Source organism: Labrus bergylta, chromosome 8 (genome assembly GCF_963930695.1).
Source record: "Labrus bergylta chromosome 8, fLabBer1.1, whole genome shotgun sequence".
In the NCBI taxonomy this organism is placed as follows: Eukaryota; Metazoa; Chordata; class Actinopteri; order Labriformes; family Labridae; genus Labrus; species Labrus bergylta.
In genome coordinates, this window is record NC_089202.1 from 3,977,645 (window position 1) to 3,999,785 (window position 22,141).

A 22,141-nucleotide genomic window follows, 5' to 3' on the forward strand; every position below is an offset into this window, starting at 1 on the left:
CTCTCCCTCTCCCCTCTGTCTCCTCCTCCTCCTCTTTTCTCCTGCGTCCTCTGCCTCCTCTCTTTTACACTTGCCCAAATTTGTTCCACTTAATAAGCCCTCCCCAATGACCTTGTGCTAATTAAGCTGCACTGTGTTGGAAATATGATGGTTAATTAATGATGAGATAAATTCTGTCTGCAGGACTGTCAGGAAAATGATGACACCGTGTTTTACAGGTTTAAATAGAACAAACCTTGTGGCTGTCCTCCCTCTAGTGCAAGGCGGTGTGTGTGCTCGTGCACGTATGTACGGCAGGCATGTGTTTAAGTGTGCATGAACAAGTGTAATAAAAAAAAGGGATGGAGGAATCTTCCTTTTTGATGACAGTTTGCAAGAATGTTAATGTACAGTTTGTGTTTATGCATGACTTTAACTTTAAACAGGTGTATAAAACATGGAGTGACATTATGTATAGTACTTCCATGTGAATGCGTGTGTGATGTAACAATGATGTGTGGAATAATGCTCTATGGCTGAGCAGAGAGACTGGACACTGAGCCGTATTACACTGAGTGCATTTCCACGGTTTGGCCAATCATGGTGATTGGCCATTGGTTGCTGGTCTGCGTTAATGTGAAAGTCATTTTGTCGCACAAGTGTCAAATGTGTTTGGATTTGTCACCCTGAATTGGCTCATGATTAAAAAAACATCCATGATATTTTGCATTGTAACCAGATGAAGTCTGCTTGTAATTAAGAGTGTAAAACACATGGATCATAAAAGGTAGAATAAGGGCCAGAGCGCACCTATGACAGCTAGAGAGTGATCTGAACCGGCCTGCAGCACTGCTTGTTCTGTTCATTGTAGGTACGACGCCAACAATGCAAAACTGAGGAAGATATTTAATGGAAATTGTTTATGGTCTGAGCAGAAGAGCTTCCTTCGAGGATCTATTTGGAATATAGAAAGTTGCAGAAAATAAGTGATCTTAAGAATTTCGGTAAAACTTCATTACCACGGGTGATATTCAAAAAACAACTTTTTCAGCTTTAAACATGCTCTTCTCTCCTGGGTATTGTTGTTGGCAAACATGGTTTAATGTTACATCCTTCATATAAAAGTGTTTCTACTGTGTTGGTTTGTAAAAAGAGAAGCACATCAAGTAATGTTAGCTCGTTCACTTCTGCATTCAACACTGTGCTGTTGTCTGTAAAGCTCGTAAATACCTCGTGTCATTGCAGTTGGCCTCGCATTGTACAAATGAATTCTGATATGTTGCCTGCAGACTCTGTCCAATACAACCGCAGAACTTCACCACACACCACGGACTGAGAGAGTTGTAGTTGAAACATTACTGGCCAATCAATGATTAAGTTCCAAATGAAGTTTGAGCAAAATAAAGCAGGACATATTTTTTTTGCCTTTATTTGCCGAGGTCGGTTTCAAACCCACGGCCACCGTGACAAGGACTACAGCCTCTGTGCATGGGGAGCACAACATAACCACTAGGCTACATGCGCCCGAAACAGGAATTGTTTGACCAGAGTTGTTTAAACACTTATTGGTATTTGATTATCTCAGGTGAATACTGTCATCAAGGCTTTGTGCCTTAACTATTTCACATCACAGGTCCCTGTTTCCTTTTTTTTAGTTAACTATGCCCGTTTAACAGGAAAGGTGTTGACTTTGTCTATGGGGAGACATAGGAAAGCAAAAGAAGCCAACACAAGTTGTTTTTGTTCCCCGAGTATTCTTTTGCGGATCGGTTTCTCTTTTAAATGCCAGATAGAAAACGTGTATGTTCGACCGAGAAGGTTTTATGTTCAAGTCTTAACCAAGTGAGTATTCAAGTAATGTTGCTAAAGCATTGTATGGAGCTCTGTCAGCTATCCTCGGATAAATAGCGGCCAAAAATAAATAAAAAATGTGTCGAAACAGAAAGTTGACACAGTTGAGGATATTAGAATTTGTTTCCATCTAATGCAGATGAACAGCTGACAGTAGGAATTTAGTGGATAACGTGTGAGAGATGGAGAGGCATCTGGTCGGGCTGCTCACTTCCATATCTGAAGCCACTTGTCATTTCTAATACCACATGTTGTCAAAAGTATCAATTTTGGTTGCGCAGTAATGAAAAAGCGGGTCTGTTTCTATTTTAGCAGCTCACTTGACAGATTGAGAGGTGTTTAGCGTCTCGTTTTGGCTTGTCAGGGTGGGGGGGCTGGAGGGAGGGAGCGGGGGGCTTCACAACTTCATCTCCTCATCTTTCTCTTTCACATGCATACACAACTCACACACTGACAGCAGGGCTCTGCTTCTGATAGACAGGGCCAAGCGGGAGACATTACACATACACCGAAAGACACACACACACACACACGCCCGCATACGCAGACTAAAATGGTAAAAGAAACATCATTCATCCTTAATTCAAGAGGGAGAGCCGAAAGTAAGATGAGGGAGGGAGGAAGATAAAGTTTGACAGAAAAAAGGGATGTAAGCAAGAGACTGAGACAGACGGACTGAGTGAAAGCCATTTAACTCATTAGGGAAAGGGAGGATCTCGAGTTATATTTAACTTGAAATTTACTGTAATTAGTGGGGAGTTTTTTTTTCTTTTTCTTTTCTAAATAACTCGCAGACCTCCACATGGGTTGTGAGAGTAATCCTTGAAAATCTAGAATTAATTGGCATGCTGAAGCTTTAACTGTAGTCTCCTGAAAACACGCTTACACACTTGACAGTGAAGAATCAGGATGGGGGGAAATGTATTTGAATTTGAAAACGTGTGTTTCCTTTTTGGACTGTACAGCAGGTTTCAGGTTGAAGGGCTAAAGGTGCAGTAGTGTTTTATTTACCTCTCTTTACGCTGGCCGACTCCATGTTTTCCCAGCATGTGGGTGCTGAGGTGCTTCTTCATCACAAAGGCCCATCTACAAAAAACACAAAAACAGAGAACCTGGGTTAATCAAAGAGCAAATATATCAAGCTACAACACACAAGACGACAACGTCTGGAACAGCTCCGTCTCTTCGATTGTTTCTAAATTTGCTTGAAAAGGTAGAGACAGCGTTCCTAATATGGTGACCACCAATGTCAGGCTTCATAATGGCCCACTAAAAAAAACAATGGTGCGACGTCACTCTGACTACGTCCATGATTGATAGAGTCAAAGAACAACACATATGAAGAGAGTTTTCCAGAGGAGTTGGACCATTGTGTTTGTTCTTCTGCTGCTTATTTTGAGAGAATTTGAAGCTTAAACGCATCACCACAAACATGTGTGCAGAACAAAAAAAGTCTTTCAATGATTAGAAGAGAAGGGCGGGAGGATGTGAAACTGGAAGACAGCCTGCAATCATGTGTAATGAAATGAATGAATTACAGTTAACATTGAACAGTAAAACAGAAGAGATGCTGTCTTTGTTTTGGTAAGTCGTCTTTTTTTGTGTTTTTTTTACTTCAGGAAAACCAATCTGACATTGAGTTTTCAAATGCAATCTGTCAAACAGCTTTTGGGTGGAAGAACTATTGTTCTTATAATAGATGACAGACCTGCTAAACAGACACTTTTATTAAATATATAAAAGTGCTGCACCACATGAGGAGTATAAAGTTTGATGATGTTTGTTTAACAGGCACCTTTTTGGGTCAGACACCAGAGTGAGAATGAAGCCAAAGAGTTCCACATGTTGAACATCAATGTGTCAAACAAGTATGTACACACGTGCAACGATTCAATGCATGCAGCTGCACGCAACACGCAGTCAGAAATACCCGGGTACAACGCATAGAGGGTGACCACAATGTCCCGACTTTGTCGAGGGCCCTGAGTTTACTGCGTCTCTTAAACAGCATCTGAAAACATAATGAACGGATGACAGGACTAACTACTCTGACATCCAAGCTGCTTCACCAGTGTTTTCATCCCCTGGCCTTTTCATTTAGCACCCATCACTTCCCATTATTGTGCAGCTGAGAGACAATGACCACATCTGAGCGCTGAGGATGGAGCTACATGAAAGAGGCCGAGGGAGATGAAGCAACAGCCATGCGGTTGGCACTGTCACTGCACACGCTCAGATCCTCCTCCGTGTAGCTCCTCCCATTTTCTTCTTTTTTTTCCCCCCTCTTATGGAGGTTTTCACTTTAGTTTCTTCCAAGTCGATCATTATTCTGTTTTTCTCTCCAGGCAAGCCCGTCTGGGCCTTTTTCTCCTAACATTAGGAGTCATTCTTTCATGAAGCAAAAGCATAATTATTTCACCATTTATGTCACCATGTCAGCTTTCGCCCCTTCTCAACCTCCGACGTCTGGACTCACACACGCTCGGCTGTGTTCCTCCATCCCATCATGGCCCCCAGAGTCCCGGCCGTCATAGAGGCCCCTGAGGCCCGCTCTAACTAAGACCACCATATAAATATTCAAACATGTTCCGCTGTTTTGCCCCACTATCATCACTCTACATTTTCTCAATCCTCTCTAACTCAATCCATCCAGCCGTCCAGAATGTTGCCCCCAAGTTTAACTGGGAGCAACAGTAAGACTAAATCTTGTAAAGTCCAATCAGGGAGAATGGCAAGATCAAAATGCTGAGCTGCTCAGGCCCACTGGAAGCTGTCTCTGACTGACGGCATCATCTATAAATAAACAACCAGCATAATTAAGACATTTCTGAGAGGGCGGGGTAAAATAATTAATCAATACATTTGAGAGAAAAGAACGGCCTCCAAACACTTCATGCGTGCTTGTTTAAGTCGTCGTGTTTAGACGCGGGGAAAAAAGAAGCTTGCAAACATTTCTGTTAATTATGTATTACAGCTGTCCTTCATAAACCTAATTACAGAGTGCTGAAAGGCAACAGGGGCAATTTGCATATGCGCATGAAAGACAAGACATATGCAAAATATGATTTTAATTAGCATTCTTTGATAGCGAGGGGTACAAATCAAACTGGCATGTTGTGAGATTCTCATCTCGCCCGCTTTTTTTTTACAAGATTATTCTCAGAGTGGCACGAGTGCAAGATGGGTAATGCCCTGTGGAGACACCTGGCACAGACTGCGCACACACACACACACACACACACACACACACACACACACACACACACACACACACACACACACACACACACACACACACACACACACGTATAACTGGGAGGTTATATTCACTGAAATGCTAAATAACAGCATGCACAGATTCAAATAAGTATCAACAAATGGAAAAATCTGAATACCCATTTTGCACACAAATGGTGATGATAACACATTTCTAATTAGCTATGAATATCTAATTCACCATTCCTTACAATGTTTAGAAGAAAAACAAGCAGACGTCAAACACACAGAGAGAAATATAGACTGATAGAAATTCAGACAAATGACAGTCCTTACTCACAGAAACAGACATCCACAAGTAGCCCATCTCTCATGTGTACACACACACACACACACACACACCAACACACAGAAAGATCCCATATCTAAATGTTAAAGGGGCAAATCCATTTGTTTAAGGCAGTGTGTAATCAGCCCCCTGCCCTTGGTGTGTGTGCATCCTCCACCATCCAGGTCAAGGCCTCAGCTTGTCTTCCTGCTGCCTAGGGCTGCATCATCAGCCCGGACCATCAGCCTTGATGGTTATTGTAACAAAGGGATACTTTAACATGCCATTCATCCATATCAATTCTCTTCCCCCCCATGAATTGAACTAATAAGGCTGTGCCTCTGCCCTCCAGGGAGGCTCATAATATCCATTGCAGATATGATAAAAAAGAAAAGGAAAAAGAAAGACGGAGGCTCTGGTGTTTCACGTTCGACTTTCCCTTCAGACTAATCGGCGCGCCACAGCTCGTTAGGTCCGTGACGTGCCGGAGCTTTACCGATAAGCAGGGGAGACACGGCTCAATTACCCACAGTTACAATCTTTCTCTCCCCCCCCCCCCCCCCCCCCCCCCCCCCCCCCCCCCCCCGCCGCCCGATGATGAAGAGATAACATGTCAATATTTGATACAAACAACTTCATTTGCCTAATGGTGTTCCTGGATAGGCCCATCTACAGGTCCGGAAGGGATGGGAGATCTAAGAAAAAGGCCGTGAGCAACGCTCAGCTTAGACGCACCGTACCCCAACACCCCTCACGTCACGCACACCCCATTCCCCAGAGCTGTGCAAAAGGCATGCTGGAAAAGATTCAGGTTAAACTTGACATACTTTACAAACTTTAGTTGCTATCCGTTGATACGTCGGTTTTTAATAATCGACCTTATAAAGTCAAATAGAACGAGTGACCGTCTTGTTAATCTTAATCCTGACACTTCTGCACTCATACTACAAGCTATCAGGAGCAATGAAGTCAAGTTTTTATGATGTCATGATAAGTTATTTTGATACCAATACTGGCGGCCTACACTGATACTAGAAGCTGTGTGGGCCTATGACACTGCCTAAAAGCAATAATGTATATTGGCAATAACGCCAAAAAATTGACAAACAAACAACAACAGTGTGGTGATTACTAAGAGTTTAATATGAGCCAATACTAAAATATCAGCACTCTGTAACCCCTTATACAAGATCAAGGCAGAATTTAACACCCCTGTTTGACCTGTTTCCAGTTGATGACGCATCAAGGTGGAATTGTGGGCAAAGTCGTTCAGCCACTGAGCAGTAGGAACACACAGTGATGTGTGTGTGTGTGTGTGTGTGTGTGTGTGTGTGTGTGTGTGTGTGTGTGTGTGTGTGTGTGTGTGTGTGTGTGTACATGAAGTTCCAGCCGTTTATTCACAAATCAGGTGTTTTATGCTTCTGCAACACTGTAACGCAATACTGAATCCAAACACTAGATCCCAAATATGAACCTGCAGCAGATTCAAAATACAAAAACAGAATAACTCTATAGCTTTGTTATGGAACTGTAAAAAGGCTTGGGTTTTCCATGGATGTTTTTATCGCACTAGTATAGGAAGGGTACTCTGCATCGACCTATAATAAAGTCTAGGTATCAAAAATTTGTATTTAGAAGCAAATGTGGTATCTGAACATCAATTAATGGATGTGATGTTCTGTAATAGGAAGCACTTGATGCCCTGAGTGATGGACTGTCAATGTTCAATCCAATGGAACTTCTAGATTGGTATAAAGAGATAATATCAGTTATTGTTATTTTCTTCTTCTTGTGGCTCAGTGGAAGAGTCGGTCGTCTTCCAACCCGAAAGGTCCAGGGTATCATTCCCCAGCTCCAGCCACATGTCCAATGTGGGGCACCTAAAGACACTTAACCCCAAGTTGCTCCCACTGCTTTGTCAGCGGCATGTGAATGTGTATGAATGTGTTAAGTTACTTCTGATGGTCACTTTAAATAGCAGCCTCTGACATCAGTGTGTGCACGTGTAGGTGTGACCAGCTGTGAAAAGAGCTTTGAGTAGTCAGAAGACTAGAAAAGAACTATACAAGCTCAAGTCTTATTTACCCAAATTAGGATTTTCAAACCACTGTGTTTTCTAACAATGGTTTTAGATTATAGAGGACAGTTGGCACAATTCCTTATCCTTTATTCCCCCTTTAAACATCCAGCTTACTTCCTGCTGTGCGCCTCTACAAAGAACGCAACATAGTAAAAGCTATGAGGTGAAAAATTAAGCTGAAGCCGAATAAACTTCTGAATTGTGATTGGCTAAAAGGTAAGTGAGAAACCATTAAGAGAAGGCTAACAGATGTAAGAACTGCTGAAGCCTTTATCTGGTGAAGCTGGTGGAAGCTGGTGATGGAGAGGGGTTTCCATGAGGGAAAGATGAAAGTGGGGGTTGGGATGAGCTCGGAAGTTATGGGACCATGCTTCAGCTCTTTTGTGAGAAGAAACACACACACACAAACACACACACACACACACACACACACACACACACACACACACTTCCCCAGTGGTCCTCTGGGCCCCAAACCAAATGAGTGTGTGCGGGCTCATGCAGCCTCCTGTGCCAGTCCTAATGATGGCCTCCACCTGCTGCTTTAATGTCACAGCTGGATCGCCCTCCATCCCTCACTGACTCTGACTGCCATCAGCAGCAGGTAGCTCCCCACTGCACACGCCCCCCCCCCCCCCCCCCGCCTCCACATCTCCTCTGCCATCTCACCTTCATCTCCCTTCACTTCCATCATCTGTTTCTCCTTCCAATCAAATCAATATTACCTCCATCCTCACATCTATCTCTCTGCTGCGCGTCTGCTAGCTCTTTTTTTTTTCTAAACATGTCTAACAGCTCGTACAATCTCAATTCACATCGCCAGTTCTCTTTATCACTTCGTTTTTTTCTATATTTTTTGGTGGTATAAGACACCTGAGATCTAGGTGTGTGTCTTGGGACAAAAACTGCAGAATGAGGTGAGCTGGTTAAAGAAGCAATAAGTAAAGAAGATGGTGAATAAGTGAAATGAACTTCTGGGTATATGGCAGTGTATTTCTTTAAATATTTCCATTAGACCAATAACCACACATTTTTTTCCTCATTAATTTAATTTTGTATTTTTCTATTCTATCTTATTCGTCCAACACAGACACTATGATGACATCTTAAATCGTTCTTAAATCGTTAAACAGAGTTACAAAAATGAAATCTGAATTCACACAATTAATGAAAAATTAAAACAAATCTGGAAAAAACATTAAAACACTTTTCATACCACCCTGTCTGTCCATTTCCAATAACTTTATTTAACCTCTACCTATTATTCCATGGTTCAAATTTTGTCATCCTTACTTCTAGCCATCTCTGAGGCAGGATAAGAAACCAATCAACAGGATTTGGAGACAATTTGGTCATGATTTTGAAAAAAAAACATGCATGAGAATCGTGCCACCAATGTGTTAGCATCTCTTTTTATTTGACAATGATCTATTGACAGGGGGAATTGTTAAGAAAATACATTAGCATATGTGATTTATGAGGATGCTGCACCTACATTGTATTCACCATTCCAGCAGGTGATCCATATCATAAGAAGATTTCACAATGCCAAAGATTTACTCTTCTGAGTCAAACATAATGTGCTTCTTCCCTGTTTGTTTATTTCCTTTAAAGCCATCCTGGAGAAGCAGAAAGCAGGAGGTAAGTTGACATGTCTAATCTGAGAAAGCTTTGACAGGCAGGTGAACTGACAGAAGAACAGAAAGCAACACTCGGCTGACAGCAACCCTGCAGCGCTGAGACAGCTGCCGACATGTCAGACAGACAGATAAACAGACAGGAACAAGAAGTCGAGAGATAAGACATTTATTGACAGCGAGACGGAGAGACAGACAGGAAGTTGTCGAGAAGGAGTGGATTCTGTTGAGCTCACAGGCTGAGTTTAATGGATGTTCTACAAGCAGGGGCCTATAGCGGTGGATGCTGTGAACTAAATGTGGTGTCAAATTTGCAGATGTGGAGATAGATGGTGATGGAAAGATGGGAGAAGGAAAAGCCACTGGAGAGAACGAAGGGGAAATAAAGGAATATGAAAAAAAAATCATGATAGAGTATCTTGATAAGGCAGAGTGAATGTGAACGAGAGGAGAGGAGGCGGACTCAGATGCAGTTTGCGCTGCTGTCGCTTTGTTTGACGAGACCAAGAGGCGACTTCGCATCAATATCGCTCGAGCTTCTAAGACATCCACTTATGGAAACATCCCATAATGTAACGGATATTTGGGAGGGGGAGAAAAAAAAAAAAAAGATAAAAACATCGGAATTGATTTTGTTTTGGTGCCCATGCCAGAGCAAAGTGAGCACTTGATCTATTCTAAGACGATCTTGATAAAAAAATAATAAAAGGGAGGCAAAGTGTTTCTCTGACGACCGATCAACGTCAAGCCTCTGAATGAAACAGACACCTCTCACTTTATGATGCCGCCGCCGCCTGTGTGTGCGTGCCTCTTTTTTTTTTGTGTGTGTGTCCTCTAGTCTTAGAGGAGGTACATAAAAAAGCTCACGTTGCCTCTCCAAAGGGGTTTTTTGGATCATCTGCTGAGGCAGGTGATGGGCCTTGACGGATTGATTGAGGCGAAGTTCTCATCGACAGTGGCAGCGCCCCATAGAGTTCCCAGCTCCAGTGCACACTGTTCCATTAAAGGATCGTTTAGAGGGAGAGCAAGTTCCACCTGCACTTATGCAGAGCACACCCCTAATGTGAGATGAAACAGACATTTTATACAGCTACAGGAAAGGGAGGGAGGATGGGGGGTGGGGGGGAGAAATATAAATTAGAATAATGAAAAATACAAATTCAGCCCTTACCCAACAGCACATTTCCATCTTCAAGAGAACAGCGATTGATGAAGCAATCTATTATTGATATCATCATCGTTATGCGCCGGTGGCAGTTGCAGTGTTACTGAGCCCCCAGCTCTAAGCGTCATTGCACTGTTTGCAGATTATGCTAGTCAGCATCATTATATTTTCTAATTAACTGCTTTAATTTGGGATTTAAATCCTAAATGAGGGGAGAAAACTTGAAAATGCTGAACAAGAAAGAAGAATAGCATATTCGATGCAAAAGATGAAAGGAGAGGTGGATAAAGAACAAGGTGCAGACAGTTACACGGGTAGCTCTTCAGAAGAGAGAGAGACTTGTATAACCTGGATTATTGTGCAGAATCAGCACGAGCAGCATTCACTTCACGGGTTAAAAAAAGAACAGAAAGCGAGCCGCTCAGAAGACAGAGAATGTCCCGAGAAACATTTTTGAAATGAAATACATGTAACACAGGTAGAAGATGCTGTGTTAGAGGAGGGAAAGAAGTCGGGTTTTATACAACCAAACAAAATGAATCAAAAATGCAGGTTGTTACAGGCTGTTAGCGTTAGTTGTTAATGCATCTCTCTCTCCTTCCTTCCCTTCCTCTCTGCAGTGCAGTTAAAGATATGAAAAATATATGTGCTCCCCCCCCCCCCTCCTCCTCTTCTTCTTTCCACCGCGCCGTGTTAAATCATTAAAGAGAAGTCCTGCTCATTATCTCTCTAAACAAAACTTCTCTTAAACCAAATAAATCACCGTTGCGCGGCGCAGCTAACAGCCATGAAGGGATAAATTACAAAGCGCCTCGCTGGCAGCGCTGGTATTTTAAAAAGCTTGCTGCACAATTTCTATGATGTGCAGTCATTTGTAATGCAGGTTTCCTTATGTTTAGAAGGTCTCCCCAGGTATGTGTGGTGTGTGCGCTGGGAGGAGAGGTGAAGGGTGGGGGAGTGAGAAATAAAAAAAAAAAAGGGGCCTATTTGTGTTGCTTGTACGTTTAATATTATTAAGCTCAGTTTGGGCTTAGCAGAATTATTTAACATCCCTGAATCTTTTTTTTTTATAAAGTTCAGAGTTTTTCTAAGACAGAAAACCTCGAGTGATGCAAGAAGCTTTCAGTGCTGCCATTAAAATCCTATTGGAGCTTTGAATATGGACAGAAGGTCAGAACTACAGCTGGCTTTTGAGGGGACGTGTAATAGCAGTGTATTTAATCATTTTAGATTCAAAAGAATCATTTTCTGATAAGAGGAAATACTGAAAGTATGAGCTGTTTGTTTTTTATGATTTACACACGGAATATATTGAAGCAGGAACGACAAAAAACCTTCAGGACTGCTCAGATTTCTTTCAATAATAATGAGAATACAACATTTCACTGGTTATCAGGGGTCCTCGCTACGACACGTCAATGCAGATCTAATCGGTCAGTCTAAGTGACATACTGGTAACTGGGAATTTTTCCTCCAGCTGACCACTACCATTAAGGCTGGCCTTATTATAGCGGGGGGGGGGGGGGGGCACAGCAGCAGCAGGCCCCCCCACACCCACCCACCCTCCGACTTCTCTTTGGCCCCCAGTGGGCAGATTAAACTGCAGATAACAGGCCTGCACTTGGGTCCGTTTACAACAGCAAGCCTCCCCTGTGCCTCATGGGGATAAAAATCTACAGTATCTCTGAACCCCCCCCCCCCCACTGAAAAACAACATGGGGGGGAAATAAAACTGTACACTGTGTCTGCCTGTCCTCTGAGAAAAACTTAAATGAATGAAAAGGAGGAGGAAAGGATAAACAGAGAAGAGAAGGAGACAAAGATTATAAATCAGTTATTAAGACCTGAAAATACAACACAGAAATCTAGAGGTGTGGAACTTCTTATATTGTAAAATAAATGTTTATAATAGATTGTATTGACACATGCCACACTGAGAATGACTGCCTGCTGAAGACATATATATGAAAATGCCTTGATGTATAAAACACAAGTCAAAAAAATGTGTAATATTCAAAATGAGGTGAAAAGTTTTTGGTAGGTTTTGGTGGAGAAAAGAACTCCTGGTCAACATTTTCCAGACCTAAACAATCTGAGGATGCTCAGAACGAGGAGCGAGAGGTGGAGAGAGGGGGGAAATTGAAAAGAAAACAAACAAAGAAGACAGCCTCTAATTTCCAGCGTTGTTGTTCTGGCGAGTGGTCTCGCACATTAAAAAGAACTGAGGCAACATGACAAGTGAGAGTTGTATTTCTCTCACTATAGTTTTGCTAAAGCAGATAATCCATAAAACATAAGACCTCCGTATTGACGTTTTTCCTCAGCCAGATGAGTGAAGGGCGTAGCTGCGATGTCAGGCCCTGTCTGTCGGCCCAGCTACCACTCTCATTATCCTCGCGCTTCTGTGAAGGGCAGCTAAGGTCACACTCCAGAGGAGCAAAATAAAGCGCTGTGGTACTGATCTCATAGTCAGCGATGCTATCAAAGGACGACTCATAGGGCTCAGAGAGCTGTAAATGGAGAGGAAATATTATAGAGTGGAAGTTCACGCTCTCTGGGCGAGGGAGTTTAAACTCCTAATGCGACATCTGTCCTCTTTACTGCTCGATGACGTTAAGAACGACATTGTCTCAAAGTTCTGGAGTATTTTCTCAGAGCTACAGCAAGGTGTCAGCCGTCTTAAATCCAATGAAACAAACCGACTTCTGTGTATGTAAGAATTTAAACAATGCATCGTTATTTAAGATGCCGTTGCCTCCTACACACAAAGCTAGCACGCTTTTACACCTCTCGGAACACACACACACACACACACACACACACACACACACACACACACACACACACACACACACACACACACACACACACACACACACACACACACACACACACACACACACACACACACACACACACACACACACACACACACACACACACACACACACACACACACATAAACACACAAAGAATGTCTTTGTTTGGCTATTGCTGCGGTTGTCTTGACACCCACCATCTGCCGCCCCGGCAACAGGGAAGAGTGAAGAGAAGAGTTTTGGTTTTTTTTTTCTCTGGAAACTCGCCCTCCACCCTGCTAAGCCCACCACACCACACCACACACACACCACACACACTTGACAAAAACACTCTGCAAGTTTTCACTCAAATGGGTTGCTGGCCTCTCTCCCACCCTTTATACTCTCTGATGCTCTACAGGTTGAATCAGCGCTCAATAAACAGCCAATTTCACCCTTTTGTTACGTCTTGTTTCAGTCCTCTCTTTCAAAGTATGAAGCGATAAACAAAACACAAAAGATTTACAGTATCAGCCATAACAAACATTCCTGTTTTTTTTCCCTTCTCCTCCAGAGCAAAGGAGAAAATACCTCAAAGCTCTCATTCAGCCATTTAATAAAGCCCACGTCTTATTGAAGCGACGTGTGAGGAGGTAAATTGCAAAGGTCCTCTTCAGTCACATTCCCCCTCATGCGGGATGTATCACGGAGAGTGAGCACTCCAAAGTAAATGAATAAATAAATAAATAAGTAAATAAAGTACGCTATGCAGATGAGGGTGACGGAGCCGCCTTCTCGGCCTATTCTGTGACTCACTGGCCATTCATCACCTGCAACATGCAAAAGCGCCCGATCCGGTCCTTAGCATATTCGCATATTCTAATGAAGGCTTCCATGCAAATGAGGACGACCTTTTCCTTTTTTCCTTTTTTTTTTCCTTTCTTTACAACTTTACATTAACGGGAGGGGAGTGGAGAGTGGTGGCTGTAATGGCTATTAGAGCGACAGGCCGAGTACGTGACGTTGTGATCTAAACTCAGGGACGCTGTAATTAGGCTAATCTATTACCAGACGGCGGCTGTCAGAGAACTTTATGGCAAAGGACGGACTTGTCAGAAGCTTTTTTTATTTTATTATTTAAAGCTGGTCTCTGGAAACGTTCACAGGAATGGTCAGCTTGGACCCGCAGAAAAAATATGTCACTGCACAGAGAGACACGGGGCTCGGGACATGGTCAACAGATCCAAACCGGTGCACCCATGGGACCTTTTTGTGCTGCCCCCCCTGGACCTTTGAGGTGCTACATGTTGTGCAACCTAATACTGACTGGAGGTGCCCAGGCTTATGTCAAAGCAACAGACAGATATCAACTTCTTCCATTCATTCAAATGTGTTCCTGTTAGGCTTGCTGTCATGCAGGTAATCAATGACTGATTGTAAACAAAACAAAAATGACGTGCTTTTCAACCCCCCCCTTTGCTTCAACATGTGTTTTTATAAGGTGTACTAATATATATATCTGCACTAAAGTGAATACAGAGTGTCAATGCAAGGGTCATAGTCACTTTTAAAAACCCATATACTGTAGGGTACACATAAGTTCTATCTGTCTGTCTCTTGTGTCCGACTCTCCAGGCCAGGCCTCATCTCTCTCTCTCTCTCTCTCTCTCTCTCTCTCTTCCTGTCACCACTGACCAGCAGAGGGGAGGGGAGACCAGCCGTCACCCGCCGCCCGCCTCTCCTCTCCTGTCCTGTCCACCCGGGCAGGGTCCTGCGCTGTCGGCAGGGGAAGGCGGGAGAAAGTTAAGCCTCCTTACTGTGACTTTGAACTTTCTCAGATGAGGCATAAATATTGAAATATTGAAATGAAAGATGCGGCGGGGCGCAGAGGGGAGGGGATGGGGAGGGGGGGAGGGGGAGGGAGGGAGAGAGAGAGGATAGACGGATTGGGGGGGCAGAAGAGACAGGAGGCCCACTGAGAGAAGAGACAAGGCCCTCACCCCTCTGCCAGGCTGCATTCTAGCGGGCCGACAGTTATGGATAGGAAACATTACTGCTGCTGGTAATTAAAGCAAAAACTAATACTGTCTCTTGGATGAGGGGGTTTCATAGTGAGCATCCATTTGTCACTGCTGCACGCTCGCCAAGGCCAGATTAAATCACACACATATTTAGTCCTGCTGCGCACACAGGCTCCATCCATCTATCTATCTATCTAGTATCTATCTATCTAGTATCTATACATCTAGTATCTATACATCTATCTATATTGAATATTAACTGTAAACACGTTGTACTGCTCTCTGTTTTCAGAACATATGTAGGTCAGTTAGTACTAAAGACTCCTCAGTGAGTAAGTCACTGACTGACTGACTGACTGACTGACTCCAGAGTGGCAGTGAAAAGGCCACTGGCTAAGGGGGGAGTGCGGCGGTGGAGTTGAGGGTGGGGGTGGTGGTGGTGGTGGGATGCCATGTCACCAGGCGGGAGGGGATCGGTGACACTGAGCGTGTCACAGGGTGACGGCTGCACTCTGCTAGGACCAGCAGCCCCTTCCAGCGCTGTCAGAGGAACCGGCAGCTCCAGATACTGACACTAGCAGCCACACTGACAGGCCAAAACATGACTCGTCTCCGCGCTCGCTTACAGACGAGGCCTGACGGCGCACAGAGACACCGGGAGAAGGAGGGATTTGAGGGATTTGAATGAGGGGAGGAGGCGAGAGCAAATAGAAGTGTGTCTTCTTCTGAAGTGGACAATCAGGACAATATGGTGTGAAGAGAAAGAAAAGAGTGATTGCAAAAGCAACCTGTTGTGTTAAAGAGTAAAAATAGACCCTTAAAAACCAAGGTCAGAGTTTTCCTCTGAAGTAACTGAGTGAAGTTTGACAACGAAGACTGATCAAGAGTATTGCTTTTTTTTATAATATATGGAAAAATAGAGTGACATGTCTTAAAGAATATATATTTTAGTTGTTCTTTGAATGAAAAGTCACTTAAATAAGCCTTCTTCTACGTTAAATCAAACCACATCAATGTTCTATTTGCAATCTGTAATTAACCTTTTTCCCTAACACTCAAGAATGAAAGGAAGAAGACGAGATGAAACTTAAAGTGTTTGCATTGTGTCAAATTAAAAACCAAGTTACCATGGAGACATTGTAATAGCAGCCACAATCATAAGAAGACAATTAAATGTGAAGAACAATTTCTCTTGCTAAACATTCTTAATAACAGCTGATGCTCCATCTCCCTGTTTGAAACACCTCACATCACAAAGGCCAAGTTAGTACTCCTGACCTTACATGACTGCTTAGGTACAGTCAGATGATCTTAGAACAATATGTCTAAATCCTTCTTATGATTGCACATCTTAGTTTGACCTCATGAGGTTTTCAAATAGAAGGGCGGTAGGTTTCTGTTTGACAGAAAAACAACATTTTTAGACACACCAGCATGGGGGGAAGGTGGGAGAAAGGAGGGATGACAATGATAAGATGAAGACAGAAATATGGTGATTTGAGGGGAAAAACATGGAGGGGGATGGTGGGGGTAATGCCAAAAGGGGAGAGGGCAGAAAACAGAAAAGAGAAAAGGAAGAGAGAGGAGATGTGGAGAACTCAGAGAGAGAGAGAGAGAGAGGGAGAGAGTGGGAGCACGGCGGCGAGACTGATCGCTGTTGATCTTCACGATAAGCGCTCCCGACAACTTGTGACCAAAGTGGCGCTTCGACACTAATCGGCCGTGAAGGCTGACCTGCAGCGAGGCAGCGAAGTTCAGATCGCATAGAGCCGGCGCTGCAGCTCAGACGAGATGGACCCGGACAGGAGACATCCAGGCATCAAAACTCCCTGAGAAATTGCGACATGGCTTCAGTGCACTGTGAGAAGAACATAAGAGGAGGAGGGGGAGGGGGGGGGGGAGCAGGCAGTGATACTCGGTGCTCTTGGCAGTCCAGGCAGACTTATCTGGCTTAAGATGAGAAGAGAAGGACAGAGGAAGAGGCAGAGGAGAGTGGAGTGAGGGAGTCAGGGGAAGTGTCTAAGGAGAGGGGAGGACGACGGAAAAATATGAGAAGAGTAAAAAAAAAAAATACAAGGATCAATTTTATTGACAGTTATCTGTGAGCTGGACTGAGCTGAAGCGGTGGCTAACCTTGAACTGTGTGTGTTCAACCTCTGCAGGACATAGAGAGGGTGTGTGTGTGTGTGTGTGTGTGTGTGTGTGTGTGTGTGTGTGTGTGTGTACTAAAAGGTCTAATAATCTCATGAGCAAAGACTAAACAGGTAAAAAGTATAGAAATAAAAGTTGGAGAAATGCTGTGATACATTCAATTTGCTTTCAGTCGCGCCTTACCTATTACCTGTCATAAATGTTACACACCAGCTAAATCAACTCGTCAATTTAGAAAAATAAAGTTGATGACAGTTCTGAGGATTTGAGACATTTTTTCAAGCAAAATGGCCGAATATTCGCTTGTTCTATTTTCTCTAAAGAGAAGATTTTGCAATATTTCTCTGTCTACTTTAATTGTATGTGAATCCTTCCTGGTTCAGGATGCCTTAACAGAAGAAATGTTTTGAAGTAGGGATATGTTCAAAATCAGAGCCAGCACTGATGTGGATGATAAAAAATAACAATCAAGCAAAAAAACGGGAAAAAAACAACTAATGAACAATTTCATTCAGGCTTATTTTTTTTATATCTGTTTCTCTTTACACAGATTTACAAACACAAACTCATTAAGGCACGTTTTACTTCATACACAGCCCAACAACAAACATCTTTAAAGCATAAATACTTTTATGTTACAATTAAGTTAAATTCAAAAGTTAGAAAAGTAGTCAAAGGGCATTATCTGTTAAAAGAGGCCGACACCAAAACAGCTGATATATGGATGCACCCACAAAAAGAAGAGGCCACCTCGTTGTTGGGGACTCTGTGTGTGACGTTTAGAACAATTTATCTTAAATATTTTAAACAAAAATGGATAAACACAACTTTAGTTTTCTACATGCCTAACTGTCAGTGGGAGCCAACATATAGACTTTAAGGACATTTTCTTCCTTTACATCTCGTATATATAGCAAGCTTATTATGCATTCATTTGTGCCTGCTGGTTATTTTGAGGATATGTTTGAGGTAAAATAGTAAAAGAAAATAATTCCATTAGAAACTTGAAGTCCATAAAAGGCATATTTAATAATAATACAATGGTTTCAGACGAGTCTCTAACAAACAGGAGGGATGAAGATATCCAGGAGACACAGCGCCACAATGATGAAAACTCAAAATATCTACTTCAATGTTTTATAAGAATCTGTTTAAATACCCTTGGAAAGCTGATTTCCAACATACTGCACTGCAATGTCAACAATCTGCTAAAGACCAGCTAACACACAACCTGAAGAGTCCCATATTGCTCAACAATCTGTCAGCCAGTCAGTCGAGGCTTTAATTCCCCAGAAAATGTCAATTAGACGCTGTTCTATAAGTTCTGTCAGCAGCTGGCCTTTAAACCAACCAGATCGTCAGACATACGATGCATTCTAAGATAAATATTTTCACTTTCATTCAGAGCGGGTGTCCTCTGTTGCCAGGGCACAGCGAGCCCACGACAGTAATGGGGAGGAAACATGAAGCTGTATTTTAATAAGTAGGGAACACACTGTTTATTCAGTCATTAATGACTACTGGCTCCCTCTTAAAGCTCCACATGCAAAAAAAAAAGGGTGTCTGTTGTGTAAAAATACATGGGATCTAATCATATCTGGCACCATAAATCATGTGTGGCTGCCTCCCTTTAGGACAATTTACAGCAAGTAAACATGTGCTAGGTGGAGAGTGGGGGTGGTGGAGATTACATGTGCAAGACAGAGTGTGTACACATGTGTGTCAATATTTCATAGCTGCAGATGAAGTGTGTGCACGCATCTAGAGAAGGCGTTATAGTTCTGCCTTTACCTAATCGAAGAGATCGTAGTTTCATGCTGTGTGTTGAGGAGACGGTGAGAACGTTTCTGGATTGATTGATGGACCAAAGAGCCAAGACGAACCAAAATATACATTTACAGCAGTGTGAAAACGTGCCAATAGGTTCAATAATGGCTGCAAAGTTCAACCTAACCGCCAAGACACAAGGGAGGGTGTCAGTCTGAGTATTCTTCACACACACACACACACACACACACACACACACACACACACACACACACACACACACACACACACACACACACACACACACACACACACACACACACACACACACACACGATCATGTGCATGCATGGTGGGATTAAACCAGAGATAGAAGCAGGAATTCTAGAAATATTCCCATATTGATCTGTTGTGGGAAGATGTAATCGCTTTACATGAGGAGCAGACCACTGGAGCCAGTGCACACAGACACACACACACACACACACACACACACACACACACACACACGTACAGAAACATTGACATAGTATTAGTACAAACATGTGACACGTAAAATGTATGCTGCAATCCACAACAAAATACAACACTCACAAACCAGACCCTCCAGAAACCACACACACACACACACACACTGCATTAATGTCCTTAGAAATAAAGCTTACCAAGTACAAAAACACCAGGCAGTCTCAAGACACAAATACCATTCCGCGCAATTACAAACCGGCCAAAACACTGTTTATTTATTGATGAAGTTAATTGCTCGTTAAAATTGCACATGAATTGTTTTGCACAAACTGCATAAACATTTTCTGTTCTGTCTGAAGGAGGAAAAGTTTGGAGGAAATGGGATGAAAAAAAGAAAAAGCTCACTCCTCTCCTCACTTAACACATGTACACATCTTGAATTCTTCAGCACAACAAATTGCTTGTATTTATTCTGCAATGCTGAAAAATTAGTTATTTTCTCACAGTCTGGGAGAGGTTTTTTTTTTTTTTTTTTGCAAACCAACACACAAAAAGGAAAGTCTGTGAGACATGCAGCTCTGCGCACGCTATTAGCTCTGACTGCTCAGGCTCCCCATTCCTGTACTTACAGTATACCGCAAATAGGACCATCACTTTTCATTACCTGCTGTTTCCAGCAGAACTTCACTCTATCATTGCCACGGCATGCTAATGTAAAGCAGGCTACTGTCATGTAAATTAAACTGTTTGTTTTGTTTGCCTCCCCTCCTTCGGCTGATTGTCAGAGCGACTTGCCAGGAGCAGCAGGTGTGTTTGTTTGTTTGTGTAGGAGTGCACCGGTGTGCCAGGTTCGCTGTTTGTGTGCCGCCGCGGCTGCTGCTGCTGCTGCTGCTGCTGCTTTTGCGCGCACAGGCTCCGGCTGAACAGCAACAAGTAGAGCCTCCTGAATGTGTGTGTGTGTGTGTGTGTGTGTGTGTGTGTGTGTGTGTGTGTGTGTGTGTGTGTGTGTGTGTGTGTGTGTGTGCAAGTAAAAGAATCAGAAACACAAAAATGACACACCACACACAAACCTCCCAGTCAACCAGATGTGCTCCTGACCCTGAGCTCAGCCACTGAAATGCAAAGTCGGATGCCTACTTGGAGCTCTCTCTCCCCCCCACCCCCCCAGGCACAGGTACAACCAACTGTCACAAACAAGGGGGGAATATGCATACCGTGGGCTAGGGTTTGCTACAACATGCTTTCAATGTAAATCATATTTCACAGGTTTCCAAGAGACAAGCCAGTCAGCCACCCAGCCAGTCAGCCAGCGCGGTGCTCTGCTGTATCTGCAAGGTTACTGCCAGCAGATAATTGACAGTGCATGTAAAAAAAAAAAAAAACAAGCGACCCTGTTTACAGCGCTGCTTTAAAATATGGAAACTTGTTCCCTGTTCATTTGTAGACACGGTGAAGTATCAAATGGCACTAGAGAGAAATGAGAAGCCGTCGTGATTCCTCATTATGAGACAGATGACAATGACTCCCGTCTCTAATTAAACAGAAGTATACAGAAGAAGAAGGTTTTTTTAAACAGACTGACATGTGTTAACTAGATAAACAATTCAACATCTGTAAAAGGTGTCGTAGGAAGCTGCATTGCAAAAAAAAAAGAAGAAGAAGCAAACCAGCAGCTTTGATGGTCTTTGTACTTAGCAGCGGAGGTGAAATGTTAACGGTAGAGATCGCTACAACTAGTTTATCCATAATAAATATTTCTTACTGAAAGACATCTCATTTAGTTTAATGATCTGAACGTCCCTTTACGACACAGATCTCGTGGGCTGGAGGTAGCTGGATACATTTTACATTTAAAACCTTAAACTGTTATTTATCCAGAGCAGCCATGCATCATTAAAAGAAGCTATAATCTGTGTGAAAGTAAATAAACTACGGGTTATGTTTCCAATAATCCATGCACAGCACTGCTGCAGAAAATAAATATTCTACCTACTTGGCTTTTGCTGATGAAGTGACAAAAATACTGAATTTTGAAAATGACAATAACTGAAAGTGAACTAATGTAGATTCAGAACAGAGGCATCATGATGTGTGAAAGTGATTTTTGACATATACCTTTTTTTAAGGAAATCATAAAATGTGACATTCCTCTACACACCAATGGTGTTTTCAAAGTCTTTCTATGTGATTTTTCACACTTAAATATAATAGAAATCAAGTATATCCTCTGAAAATAACTCAGAATAACTCAAAATAATGACTGTCTACAATGGGTGTAACACCCGAGTCCCACTGTCTGTGATGTTTTCAGAGTTTTCAGAGTCCAATCTTCACTTTGTTTACATCGCCCGGACGGCCGGCTGACTCCTCCCCTCACGTATAAAAGTTGTTTAATTGAGGGACTAGAGAAAAGAAGAATAACATACTGTCCTCACTGCTTAACTGTGTTTCTAGATCACGCTCATTTCAGGTAAATTTACATGCAGTGTGAAGATACGAGCATAATAAAGATCGCTAGCATTAGCATGCTAACACAACAATGCACCGTGAGTTGTTTTGGTGACATGCTGGTGCTCAAGGGCGACATCTGCTGGATCAAAAAATAAAGCCTCATACAAAGCCTTTAAAGCTCCTGTAGGGAATTTTTGAGCAGTTATGAAACAGACTGAAACTGATGCTG

General features: G+C 42.7%; 1 protein-coding gene across 1 annotated transcript in view; it reads right to left on the minus strand.

The window, feature by feature from the left end:
• Positions 1-22,141, minus strand: part of znf407 (zinc finger protein 407) — a 158,296-nt gene that overhangs the window by 85,185 nt on the left and 50,970 nt on the right. The window contains exon 5 of the mRNA XM_065957650.1: positions 2,842-2,916. Coding sequence (XP_065813722.1) covers positions 2,842-2,916 — 75 coding nt within the window. The remainder of the gene's footprint in view (positions 1-2,841; positions 2,917-22,141) is intronic.